This window comes from Condylostylus longicornis, unplaced genomic scaffold (genome assembly GCF_029603195.1).
Source record: "Condylostylus longicornis isolate FDR11 unplaced genomic scaffold, ASM2960319v2 ptg000244l, whole genome shotgun sequence".
Classification (NCBI taxonomy): Eukaryota; Metazoa; Arthropoda; class Insecta; order Diptera; family Dolichopodidae; genus Condylostylus; species Condylostylus longicornis.
In genome coordinates, this window is record NW_026578211.1 from 506269 (window position 1) to 521197 (window position 14929).

Consider the following 14929-nt stretch of genomic DNA (forward strand, 5'->3'; position numbering starts at 1 on the left):
ACTTAATTTATTACCAATAACTAATGATTCTTTGTTATTACTATTTGTATTAGATGAACTTAATTTTCTAAAAGATAATGTTGAGGCTGATAGAAATTTTTTTGATAAATTTTGTGATTTCATATTATTTTCATTTGTGTAATTAATTGAAAAATCTTGACGTTCGAACTTACTAACTGGTATACCATTTAAATATTTATAATTCTTATTGGCAGGATTAATATTATCATGTTGTTTTGTTTGATCGTTTGAATCAAAAAATTTCCGAATTGATCTTTCGGATTTATGTTTTTTAAATGGACCACTATTGACACCTAATGAATTGTAATGCGATGATGTTGTTGGCCTTAGCATATTGAATTTATTTTTTGGACTTGTTTTAAATTGTTGATGTTGATTTTGTTGATGCTGATAATGATGTTGACTATTATAATTTAGTTTGTTAGTAGATGCAATTGCATCTAATTTTTGGTCTTCATGAAATATTGAAAATGGGTTTGTTATAACAGTTGTTTCTAAATCATCATCATCATCAATATGATCAATATCATTATTAATATAATTTTCATTACTATAATTATCACTATTATATAAATTCTCTTGATTATAATTTAATTCATAATTTTTATTTGACAAATTTTCATTTTTACTATCTAATTTATGAATATTTTGTTTTATTTTAAAATTTTTTTGCTTAATTTTATTATATTTTAACTTTTTACTAATTAATAAATCATCATTAGAAACCATAAATTGAATATTCTTATTATCTAATAGATCATTATTGGAACTATGACAATAAGTATTATAATAAATAGTATTTATGTTATTATTTAATAATATAATTGAATCAATTGATAATGTTTTACGAATTGAATTGATTTTACTATTACTAACTGTTATAATTTGTGTATTTCTATCTAAAAATTCATTATTATCATGTAATTTTAATTCTATCATGGACATAGATGTTTTTAATTTTAATGAATAATCTATTATACTATCGTGGCTATTAAGTTGTTTTAAAGGTTGCTGTATTAATGGATTAATTTTAATTTGTCGCCATAAGTTTTCTAAATTTTGTGTTTTTTTTATATTTTTTAATTTCTTACTATTATTATTTTTACTAGAACTATTATCGTTTTTTATAACAGTTATCAAATCTTGGTCAATACTTATTTCAATTTTATCTCTTTCTTTATAATATGTTGTAGAACTTTCATTTAATTTTGTAGAAGAACATAAATTCTTATTATTAATTAATTCATTTTTATTATCATCATTAGTGTTGTTCACTAATGATTTATTATTGTCGTTCTTATTTACTAGTAGTTCTTTATTACTATTACCGTCGTTCTTACCATCATCATTATTTTCTTTGATTTTTTCATTAATTTGTTTTGTATTGTCCTCTTCTGAATTATTACTACTACTATTATTACTTTCACTACAATTGTTACCGATTTTTCTCAAGCTATTTGTATTTATATTTTCATCAATATTAATTAATTTTGTATTATTAATTATTTTCATATCATTATTTTTAATATTACTAGTATTGTTATTATTAGTGTTTATGTCATTATTATTTGTCATCAATGTATTATTTGTGTTTGGTGGTTTTGTATTAGGAGAAATATCAGTACAGTTATTTGACATAGTTATTGTTGATAAAGTCGAATTTACTGTTGTAGTTGTTGTTATTGTATTTTTTGTACATGTAGAAGTTGTAATTGTATAATTAGTATTTGTTAATGTTGTTGTAGTATTATTAACACAAAATTGATCAGTATCATTGTTATTATTGTTATTATTATTGTTATTTATTGTATTAGTAATAACAATTTCATTAACAGTTGTATTGTTATTATCAATATTTGTTGATAATATATTATTTATTAATAATTGATTATTATTATCATTATTATTATTACTATTATCATTACTATTTATATTATCGCTATTACTATTATTAATATTATTATTTATATTATTGTTATTATTATTAATTGCCTGCTAGACTCTAGTGGGTGGTTGTAATATCATTGCAGCCATTCGTACCTTCATCGCTTCTGGTGAACCATGTCCAGGGTGATGATGATGGTGATGATGATGAAAACCAGCTGGTGTTGTATAAATTGAATCACCTTGTGGACCGCTTGTACTATCTGAACGTGATTTTAAATCAGCTTTTTCACTATTATATAGTTAATACCAGAGAAAAAAAAAATCAAATAAAAGGAAAACAAAAAAAAGATAATAATTAATATTGTTGAAATCAAATAAATTTTTAATATTTATAAGAGTCCTGCTATAAATGTCAAGGTCAAGAAAAAAAACTTGATCCGCTTATAAAATACATAGCTATCTGATTTGATGTGCCTACCTTTTTCAATTAAAAATGTGAACAAGTTTGGGAAAATTTAAGAAAATATTTAAGAAATTAATTTTAACATTGTTCCAATACTTCACTTCAATTTCGTTTTATACATAAATGGCATTTTGTTTCCTTACTATAAGCAAAATACTATTTCATTTTTCAAATCCCCTTCCGCGACAAATTTTCAAATTTTAAATTATTACACCTATTTCCATTTGCTTGTAATGCGTATGTAAAATTTAATATAAAGAAAAATATTAAGAGAAAGGAAAGGCAATATATGTTCAAAAATATGAGAACGCTTCTAAAATTTGTTAAATGCAATTCAAAAAAAAAAAGAAAAACTTCATAAATTTTAATTTTTTAAAGGCTTTACTGTACACGGCAGGTATGTTTCCTATTTTTTTAATATATTTTTGAATGTAACAAACGTGTGTATGAACAATAATGCTCGAAAACGTAAACATAATTTATGTTCGTTTTTTTCAATTTCACTACAGTTTACTTCCAAGAAAAGAGAAATATTATTAAAATAAGTTTATTTTGGTTTACTTTCAAAATTCTAAATTTCCTTTTGTTGTTTAAAAAAAAAGACGAAAAACCAAAATTATATAAAGATTTATAAGCCATATGGTATTTTTATTTTCACCCTTACTGAATGTTTATTGAACAAATTTTAAAGACTTGCATGTTGAGAACATGAATACTTTAAAAATGCTAAAAATACCTTTAGACTTAAGTACTTTATAGATAACTAGGAACTATAGTAATTAAAAGGCATTGATAGAAAGATCATACGCTTTGTTGAAAAACCGGATTTCAATCAAGGTATACCTAGTCGTATCCTAACACCATATTGTAAGATGTCGGAGCATATTTTCATAAAATATTTTTCTGAAATGCCATTATAGTTGCATTCTATTACTTGAGTCAACGAAACCAGTTTAAAAATAATTTAGATAATACATTAGAATAAATTAATTTAAAAGTTTATTAAAATTTTTTTCAAAAATTTTGATTTTATTTTAATTTTTAGTCCCTGGGAGCTTGTATAGATTACTTTTAAACACAATTTTATACTGTCACATTTCAATGCCTCTAATTTTTTAAAAATTTTTTCATAAATACCTAACTAAAATCTATATTGAGTATTTACCAAAATACAGATTGAAAAAAAATCATTCCATTCTCGTAAACGTTTTAAAATTTTTGTATAAAGTGACATTATATTTTCGGTTAAAAATAACGGTAAAAATTCTTATTCTTATCATTTTCCAAAACCTTATGTTTTACGTTCATGCTATTATGAGAAAAGAAGAAGGTAATATTATTGTTGTGAGGCTCAACAATTCAAATTTCATTTTAAACTTTGATAATTTTATGTGTTTTTTTTATTTTTTTATTTACTTTATTTTAGTTATGCTCCTTTAAGATATAACAAAAGTGTCGTTTTTTGAGAACGTGTTTTATTTATTTTGTGTCTTTTTTTTTTACCTGTTCTTCGATACAATTTACATATACAAATGTGTATTCTTACCTGTCTTTATCTGATGATTTATAACCGGAACGACCTGAAAATTTGGGAAAAAAAACACAATGTAGGTATTTATATAAATGAAAAAATATTAACATAAAATATTTCATGTATGTATATATATATATATATATTTAAAATGGAGAATATAATAAAAAAATAAATGGAGCAGGAAGTGTCAAAATAAAAAAAAAATGTTTTATTTTTAAATCATTTTTGTATTGAATGAAACATTCTGTAGGATATTTTTTTCTAACTTTTTATCGTATTTACATAATAATAAAGTTGAAGGACGTTTTTGTCCAATCATTTAAATTTTATGTTATTTTTCGTTCCTATTTTTTTTTTTTAATTTTGAGTAACTCCCGTAAGTTTGTTGAAAGAACAAAAATTTTAATGAAAAATTTTCCAAAAGTTAATAACGAAATCCGTTATTACATGAAAATCGAATGAAACAACTAAAATCTAAAAAGAATATTTTATTATTAAAACGGTTTACTAGATTTTCGTACAGCGGCTAAAATAAGACATTTACGTGGAGTAGTTCAAACAATTTAATCACAAAAACAAAACGAACAACAAAATTAAATTTTGACTCCTACTATCTCATTTTCAACAAACCACTCTTTGCTGTTCAGACAATTCAAAATTAGTGTTGTTCTTAATAAATTGGAAAACAGTTCGCTTAACTCCGACCAAATATTGTAATTATAAATAGAATTTTAACGATCATTATGTTTTAATTTTTAAAAAATATTTAATACAATTTCTCTTGCGAAATGATAATTTCCTCTTTTGTAAATAAAAAAAAAAATTACATACATACTCATAATTTTTTTTAAATTGTATCGACCGGAAAAATTAAACCGAAACCGTCACACTTTTAAAGGATACCAACAACAAGAAAAAAAAAATTAAAATTTTATTTGCAAAAATTTTCATTTTTATTTTCATTTTATGAATGACAATAAAAGGAAACTGGAAAAGTGAAAATGATAACAGCAATGTAACAATGAAATTCTTTTTAAAAAATGAAAAAAAAAAAATGGCTAACGATTTTCATACTGCTTTCATTTCATTATTGTTGAGCAACATTGTATTTTATATTATTAAATAAGAAGCAAAAGAAAATAGGAAAAGAGAAAGAGAGGGAGAGAGTGTAAGAGAGAGAAAGAGAGAAATAAAAAAATAAAATGTAATTTTCAACATTTTGAAATTGTAAAAATAAAAATCTTTTTTAGAATTTCATATTTTACACATTTTTAAAATTAAAATTAATTGCTATAAAATTATTAATGTGTCATGCATATTGTAAAACTTCGATGACAGATCTGATAATGAGAAAACTTAAAATTAATGGTCCAATCTCTGCAATAATGTTTATTTTTTTTTGTTATGACAAGTGGAGGAAAACTTTGTACTGATAAATTTTATTTTTATTTAAAATAATTTTATATATACATACATACAATACCAACACTAGTGTAAAATGACAATACTGATGAGAACTCAACGAAAATTTTCCAAAAATAAGATCTAGTATACCTTTATTGGAAATTAAATTTATTTTTCGAGTTTATAAAATTTAAGCAATTTTCACACGGTTATTTCATTTAATCTGTATTTTTTGTGAATTGAAGGCTAAGAAAAGGTCTCATTTTTAATTTATATCTGCAATACTTATATCTGTACTGCATATTAGGTTAATAATATCTTTCACAAAAGTTATTCCAAAAAAAAATTTATTATTTCTAATTTATTATCAGAAGTATTTAAAAACAAGTAATTTCTATGTCGACGGATTCCAATAAATTAAGCTATACAAGAATTTTTCTGAGAATTTTTGAAGAAGAAATAATTTTTATGTCCAACTTTTATTATATTAAAGCTCAAATTCTTAATTTTAAAGCACGATCTGGGGCGCCCATATAGTAATTTATGTAAATTTAAATAAATAAATTTTGCCTAAGAGGTTTTTGCCTTTTTTCTTAGAAAAATTTACACAAACTCTCTAAAAACATTCTATGAAAATAATTTAAATAGTCCGGAGGTTCAATATTGATACCATGTGTTGCAGCATAAAAAATCACATTTTTTTCAAATTGTAATAGCTTTGATCAACATATTGAAGAAACAGAAAATTTTATTATTTACTTAATTTTAAATTTATTTTAATTATTGTATGTTATGAATAAAATTTGCATTCCTATAATAAATTTATGATTTATTTAAAAAAAGATAACATTGCACGGAAAATAATATCACAAAAATAAAAGTTTAAAACCTTTAATGGGAAATTATAATTGTAATTCCAAGAACCGCCTTTAAAACAAACAAAAAAATTATGTAGGATTTCATTAAAATTCATTTAAATATTATACTACTGACCGAATTTCATAAAATAAGGGAGGTCGTGTGATGGCACCAAATTTTGAATGTTAATTTTTCAACGGGATCGTATTTCTCTATAGTAGGGAAGCGTAAAAAAACTATTTTTCAAAAGATTTGGTTCTGTCTGTGTACCGGCGTCTCATGTTCGGCTGAACTAATTTTGATGAAATTTTTTATGTGAGTTAATTTTAGTATGGCAGGGATTGATTAATATCACTTTTGGGATATATCAGGCCTCGGAGAAAGTTTTTAAAGGGCATTTTCAAATCTTCTGTAACATTTTCGCTAAACTAGAGAATACACTTGCGGTCGATAATATGCTGCTCATATCAAATTTTTTTTTTTATGTAATTTCAATGTTAAGTTCATTGAAAATTTTGTTGACACATGTATAAAATTTCCCATATCCATCCATGCTTCATCATACATATTTTTCGATTTAACTTTTAAGATAAATAATTTGATTTTAGCTGCAATTATTAATATTTACCGAGTAATTTCGAAAATTCAACAGAATTGAAATTTTTTTTTGTTAAAAAGAAACAAATTAAGTTTCAAAAGTTATTTCAATATGAAAATATTTATTTTTAAAATAGTGTACATTACGTGTAGGCGTAAAATAATAAAATTATTTTTTAATTGTGTAATAATTTTAAGAACCATCATAATTTAACTTAAAAAAAATTGTATCAAGTTCCTATAATTTTGGAAGTTTCTATATATTTCAGCAATATTTACTGGTTTTGTAGGTTTTGTATTACAATCATACTATAATACAATTAACCACACCGCTATAGCGCAAAATATTATAAAAATTAACAATAATTCTATGTTTTCTATGTTTTCAAAAATTGAAATACTTTTGGGGTAATTTTTTTTATCCTAAGAGTAATATTTAAGAATTCAATTTAAAAATGAATTAATTATGAATCACCTTCGAAACTACTTTTGGAAAACTAAAAATAGTTTTGAAATAATTGAAAATTTTCCATCAGAATCTTTTTCTATATTTAATGAAAAAAAAAAAAATCCTTTTAATTAAAATTCAACTGAAAAATTAATGTTAAGTAGAGTTTGAGGGAAAAAAAAATTTATAAAGTATTCAAGAGTTCTCTATTACTTGACAACAACATTCAAATTTTGTAATAAAAAAAAAAAAATTCCGTTCATTTTTCATCATTTTTTCCTTTTAGGTTACCTTTAAACTTTTGTTTTTTATTATTATGCAAATTCTTTGAAGCCTTAAGTCATCTACAAACACTTTAGTTAGCGATAAACTTAACGTAGTTTTTTTTTTTTCATTTTTCTTTATCCTGTTTGGTCCTCTTATTTTTACTTTCTTGTTAATGTCGTTTTTCTTTTTTTAATTTTCTTTGTTTTTTACACCCACTTTTATTATTATGTGCATGTTTATATTATTTATATCTTTAGTACGAAATATATTAAAAAAAAAAAAAAAGTCCACTCTCTGGGAAAAATTAATCCGACTTGTTGAATATATTTTTAAGTTTCTTGTGAAAAAAATACTGTTATATTAAAACAAGTTTAAGCGTTTGTTTTTTGCACTTCTTATATAATTTTTTTTTTTATCATTTTATCAAAAATGGACCGCCATAAATTAAAAACTAAAAGTGAAGAACGTAAGCATGAGCATAATAAAAAAAGAAAAAAAAAGGAGTCAGTGTGTATGTATGTGTGTTTTTAAATTAATTCATTTTTATCGAGAAAAAAAAAACAAGGACACAAAAAAAATGGAAAAAATCCCATAAGGGATGTTCTTTACTTTCCTACAAACAACTTTTCTTCTGTATCTACCTCCTTTTTTTTCAAATTTTGAATCTCTTATTTTTTTTTTTTGCTCTACAATGTACGGAAAAAACTTTTGCATAAATTTTGATTGAAATATGTGTAAAATGTTTGAAAGGATGAAAAAAAAAACCTACATAAATTTGATAAAAAATTAAAATATTCGCTGTATAAAATTAAATGTCATTTTAAAGGAGATTTCCTTAAGGTATTTTGTTGTTTTTTTCATATTCGGCTTTAAATTTTTAATTCAAAAATTGCTATTTGAAAATATTGCATATATTTAGGGGAACTCTAGCAAAGAAGCAAATAATAATATTTTGATCAAATATAATTTATTGTTGCTGAAAATTGTTTATTTAGAAAAGTTGAGAAGAAAAGTAGATGTTTTCTTGATTTGATTATGCCCTATTTAGAATACGTTCGGGTTCCTGAATCAAGAAATAATTTTGAACCTATTAATTTATGGTAGGTAAAGTTACCAGGTAAAATTTTTATTGCAAACCCGTAGTTATTTTTATTCTGGAACATGTTCATGTCTTATATTAAGAATTTCCGCTGACTTCTTAATCCTCTGTATAATATATGCTTTAGTAATATGAGTAGTTATAGCAAAGTTGTGATTAATTCAAGCAGAAGACAAATTCTACTAAATACTTAACTGAAAAACTCCCTTCAAACTTATTACTCGTATTACACATAATTGCTATTATTACAAAACGATTGCTGTATCAGAGCGGGATAATTATTACAATGAGCATAAAAACTGGTTTCTCAAACATAAAACTTGCTTTATTATGTTCCGGAAATAAATTAGATCTTCATAGTATTTTCTTAATAAGTAAATTCTATTACCACTTGTAATAATGTTTGAAAATTTCAATATAAAAATGTTTTAAAAATTTTACAAAAAATTTAATAATTTCTTCTTTTAAGAGAAAATTTGACAAAAGCACACTAAAAATTAAATACAAAATTTGCACGGAAGATTTTTTCTTTTTGAAAAAAAAAATATAATTTTTTTTATTTTTTTTTTATTTTTCTGTTGTTCTGTTCTTGTTCTGCTGTTTTAGTTTTTTAAATACATATTGTAAAAAATAAAAAAAAAATTCTCTGATGATTTTCTCCAACAACCATTCAACAACCTATGAAAAAGAAAACAGGAGAAAAACAAGGAAAAAGAAGATCCTTTTAGATAAAAAGAAAAACATGTATACATCAAATCCTTTATATGATGAACACACCACACCTATACAACATCCCACACATATTGATATAATTCCTTTAGATAATGGAAATGAATTCTTCAATGTCTACATATTGATATTCAACAAAAGTTGTGGAAGATTTTCATTTTGTTTGCTGTTTTCAGAATTTTTTCTCTCATGTTTTGTTTCTTTTAGGAAACAAACACAGGAGTTTTAAATATCATGTAAAATTATTCAGGTAGAACGGTGTATAAAGCAGATCAATATTATTTATGATGTCTATATGGAAACAAACGTTTTAGTAAACAGTAGAATCTTTTTAATAGAGTGGTTGGTTTTTTTGAAAATTTCTTATATAATTTTGTGTCTTAAAATTATTATTTGAGATTTTAAAGGTAAATTTATTAGTATTTATTTGCACTATATTTTCAGAATTAAATAGTTTTAATTTGAGTTTTTTAGTAGATCAAGTATAATTAATTTTTTTAGTAGATCAAGTCTGTTGTAAAGAGAATTTCGTGTAGAAAAATAACGTACCATACCACGCATTTTAACAAGAAACGTGTATTCAGTGACAAAAAATAGCAATCAAAGGATAACATTTTAACGATACTCGATTATTAAAGTTCTTTAACTTCATGCCAACATTCTTATGCTATGGTCCTTTTTAATATTGCTTAGGTCATGCTGTAATTTTATATGCGTATCTACTCTTAAACATGTTGTTTACCTTGTGTAAAGCAAAAATAAAAGTATGAATGATCAAAAATGTCGCATATTATCCTTTAAAGGATTTTTCATTTTTTTTTTTTATTTCTTTTTCTTTCTCTATAATCAAACTGTTTAAAATGCGCATAAATAAGTAAAGATTCCGAAGCAGGATTTTTTCTTGTCCCTCAAAGTTTTTTAATTTTTTTTTTCTAAATTTCATAAAAGAAAAATGTTTAGCTATTGTAGAAAAAAAAAAAAACAAAAAATTCTATAGTGGTGCGATTTTATTGCAAACAAAACCAAAAGTTTATAATGTATTTATTGTTTTTAATATTGAAATTTAAATTTTTAACTGTTGAGCAAAAAGGAAGTTCAAAAGAAATGATTATTCGGGAATAATAAAAATTTAACGACCATCTAAAATTTAATCAAAATTTTCTTTCCATTTTAATGGTATGAAAAATGAAAAAAAACATTTTTTTTTAAATATGCCATATATACCTGAGTGATTGTTAGTTGCTTGACATGAAAGCAGTTTGTTAATATTCAAATTATTTTTGCATTAAATTTTGAATAAATTTTGCACAGAAATTCTGATAAAAATTAAAATTTGGCTGGAAAGTCTTGCCAAACATAAAACACGCACTGGAAATCACACAAGTTATGTTTGGCAAAAAACAATTTGAGTTTTAAAAAAAATGGGTAGATTTTTAAATTAAAATTCAACAATAGGAATAAAATTGTGTGGTCAAGAAATTCATAATTTTTTATGGATATTATGCCAATACAGAATAAACGATAGCGTAAATGCACTAAGACGCAGAAGCATTTCTATGGAGAATCAAATAATTTTATTTAACTAAGAATCAAAAAGACGAGTAATTTAAAATAGGTAACAAAACCTATATGAGTAGCAAGAAAATTTTAATACAATTCAATTCAGTTAGACAAAACATCAGGGGTTTGAATTTTTAGCAGCTTTTGTGTACTAATAAGTAGTGTGTTTCATTCAAAAAAATCTTTTTTCCGCCTCCACCCTCTTTCAAGTTATCGTTGTTCGAAATTTGTAAAATTTGAATTTTCGGCACCATAATATGTATGTCCGAAACCACAAAGTTTTCCAAATTTCTATAAATGCAGAAAGCTAACGGTGAATACCATGACATCGAAAAATAAAATTATTTTCATTAACTAACGTAATTAATCGATTTGAATCATCGAATTGAATTGAATTCGTTATGTTAATGGCTCTTTCAATTTTTTTTTTTGCCTCATCCTAAATTTATGCAATTTTTGAGATATTTTGTTATATGAATGAAAGTAATTCAAATAATATAATAAATTGTTGGCAAAAGCAGTATTTTCACTTTTTGAAGTGAAAAGTGCCACTTTACAAACCAAATTACTTTGACCCAACTTTTTTAACTTGTATAATAGATTCTTAATTATGTAATTAAAATTATTTAAATTAAAAAAAAATCTGATTACCCGTCATTTGATATAATTTTCAATTTAAATAAAATATTAATATCACATATAACTAAATAGTTCTTGAAATCTTATATAACACTATAAAATTTTGGGAGTGTAGGAAAATGTTGTACAAAATTTTCTTTTCTCTTGAAAAATAATGTCATGGTTTAATATATTTTCAACTGGTACGTTTGAAAGTAACTTATGCAAATAAAAAATTTCAAATAGCAATATAAATCACGAGCAGCAAATTAAATAAAAAAAAAGAAGAATAAAACTATAAAGTAACAAAAATTTCGAAGCAAGCTTTTCACTGAGTGATTTTTTAACGTAACATATTTGAAAAATTAATCAAATCACTTTATCTGAAATGCAGTCACAGTAGATTTCTCTTCTTTCTAATTATTTCTTGAAAACTTTTCCGTTCCATAGAAAATATAGAATTATAACTAGTAGTACTGCATAAATATTTTTACGTTGAAAAATATTTTATTTATATCATACACATATATACATCGTAAAAGTAGTTCGTACATATGTAGATGAGAAATATATAATTGTTATATATAAACATACAGCAAAAAAAGGATATTCCGCAGAAAGCAGTTTTCTCCATTTATTTTTAATGTAAAAAAATTGACGCATTTCCTTTTATAATTATAAAAACTATTTTCAAAATGTGTAATAAATTTATGGTTCCATTACATAAAGCCAATACAAAACATATTGAAGAATAAATCTTTAAAGAACAAAAAAAAAAATAAATTCTAAAAATTTGTGGTGGTTAGGGTGTTGAATATGGAATACACCTCAAATTGTAAACGGAAAATTTTTTGTATGTTTTTTAAAGTTGTAGCTAATTATTAAAATTGCTAATTTCGAAGTTACAGTGTCAGAAGGCTATATGAAATGAATGGATTAAAGAAAAATAGAAATTCAATTTTAAAATATTAGTAAAAGTTTTCCTAATGTGATCAAGACTAGTCAATTTTTCCTAGATATTCCCATAGAGTTTTGTAGACACTATTAATGCTTACAAAATTGTTATATCGTAGTTGTTTTAAACGATTTTAAATCACGCTCAGAAAGATGAATATAGATGAATATAAAACGATTTTCTATAACAGAATTAGAAAAATAAAAAAGAATGGTTGCTGGTGAAGCTTGTTACACATGAAGTTATTTTTAACACAAATTGTTTAACATTAAAATTTTTAAAATAGTATGAAGACAATGGATTTTTTTTATTAACACTATTGGACACTGAGAACTGACAAAAAAAGGTGCTTCTGAATTCCATAAAGGACCAATGATAATTATAAAAAATTACTACGGAAAAATTCATACTAAAATGAAATTTAGTAGAATCTCTTGCAAAGTACAACGTTTGAAACGTGAATAACAAATTCAAATAGAGGAAAATAATTGAATTTACCATAAGAAATAACTTTCACGGAAATTTACTATATTCAATTGAAAAATTGTTATATTAAGATTACTAATTTTCTCGAATGAATGTCGTATTAGTTGGTAAACAGGAAAAACTAATAGAACTTTAAAAATAACCTTTCCCACTTAAAAGAAAATTCTCGCATGCTTTCCATTTCATCTTGTTCATTTTACCAAAAAACGAAAATTCTAGCTTAAGCTTTCCATTTCTATACTATATTTTTATATCTATAATACCCTCTAAGATAATATTAATATTATTTTGGAATAGGGTATTCTTATTAGGAAAGAGTTTCTAAAATATAATTTTCATGTAAAAAATTAAATTGTGAAAACAATAAAATTACTTTGAAGAAATGAAAACACTCACCTTTAAAACAGCATTTTTTTCCACGTATCGCATAAATACATAAACAAATTAGAATAAGTAAAGCTGCCAAACATCCACCTGCTATTCCCAATAGATAGCTGATCTCTAAAGGCTCTGCACAGTGGTTAGAAGAATATTTTTTTGTTTTCCATTTTGACCCCAATTTTTCATGTTTCATTATTTTTGTATTTGTGTTTTTCCACAGCAGTTTATGATATTGTAGTCGGATGTTGTTGTAGTTGTAAATTTTTTCAAAACCCAAGATATTCACAAAAAAATTTGTGTTTTTTTATATTTTGTTTTTTTTTTCGTATTTTTTTTTTGTTTTGTTTTTTAATTAGATACAAAAAAAAATGTACAAGCAAACAGACAAACATGTAAAGGAGGAATTTGTTTTTTTGACTTTAGTTAAAAATTATTCAAAACATAAACATTCAGGTGGAAAAAAAATCTAGTTTTATTTATTATTTATATAAAAAAAAAAGTATATAGAAATTTTAATAGTTATATAGAAAGATAGAGTTAAAATAGGTGCAATTTCAGTGCGTTGAATAATAGAAAAGTGAAAAATAAAGTACAAAGTCATAAAATATTAAAGAAGAAATGAAAATAAGAAAGAAAAATTACTAAATAAGGATATAAAAAATTATACAAAAAAAAAACAAAAGAAAATTAAAAAAAAAATAAAAATAACGCTGAAATAAGGAAAACATGTGAAACTAATTTAACCGAGAATGTTGCAAAAAATGATGATGCTGATGACGATATTTTCATTCTTTCCCCCACAATGTATACATTTATATATGTACATATTGTTTATGTGTACATTGTTTGTATATTATTCGCAGGTATTTATAAAACATCCTTAAAATTAAGTTGAATTATATATTAAGAGTACAATGGGTAGCAAGAGTGTAGTGGGAGATGAGATTTATAAAATTTGTTATAATTTATGTTAGATACTCTAATGTAAATGAGAAAATGAAAAAATGAGCAAAAATTACGTTTGCATAGAATTTATAATTTTATATAATATATTTGTTATTATAATTAAACAACGTAAAGTTTATATATATACGTAATATATAGGTGATATAGGAATAAGTAAATGTTTGGAAAGGAAATTTTCTAGTTTGCAGTTTTAATTGCTGTAATGTTTTTAATTTTATTTTGCGACAACGTGAAATTTTATTAAAATTCTCTCAAATCATCGTTTCTATATAAAAGTTTTGTATATTAATGAAGATCTATACAATGGTATATAGCAATTATGCTTTGATACGAGACACCCTGTATAAAAAGAGTTTTGAAAATTAAATGAAAATTTTTAATTTTTCTTAATAAAGTTTTTTTTACAATAGTTTTTTTTCCGTTTTTCATTGAATATCCTATATGAAATTTTTCTTCTTGTTGATTGCATACTTACAGGAAAACATTAGAATGTTACCAATAGCATTTATAAGAATCTGTGACAGGTTATCTTCATATTAAATCAACAGTTAATTTTAAATTTTGCTTTTCTCAGATTCAATAAAAACTAGTACTGTGTGTGTGTTTGAAATTTAAATGTTTTCATTAGTAAACTATTTGTAATCAATTTTGTGACG

The 14929-nt window shown here is 23.5% G+C and overlaps 1 protein-coding gene across 1 annotated transcript in view; it reads right to left on the bottom strand.

The window, feature by feature from the left end:
* LOC129616601 (hemicentin-1) overlaps positions 1 to 14929 on the bottom strand; it is a gene marked incomplete at its 5' end in the record, with an annotated part of 67657 nt that overhangs the window by 12211 nt on the left and 40517 nt on the right. Inside the window, 3 exons of the mRNA XM_055532235.1 lie at positions 2062 to 2197; positions 3918 to 3951; positions 13323 to 13436. Coding sequence (XP_055388210.1) covers positions 2062 to 2197; positions 3918 to 3951; positions 13323 to 13436 — 284 coding nt within the window. The remainder of the gene's footprint in view (positions 1 to 2061; positions 2198 to 3917; positions 3952 to 13322; positions 13437 to 14929) is intronic.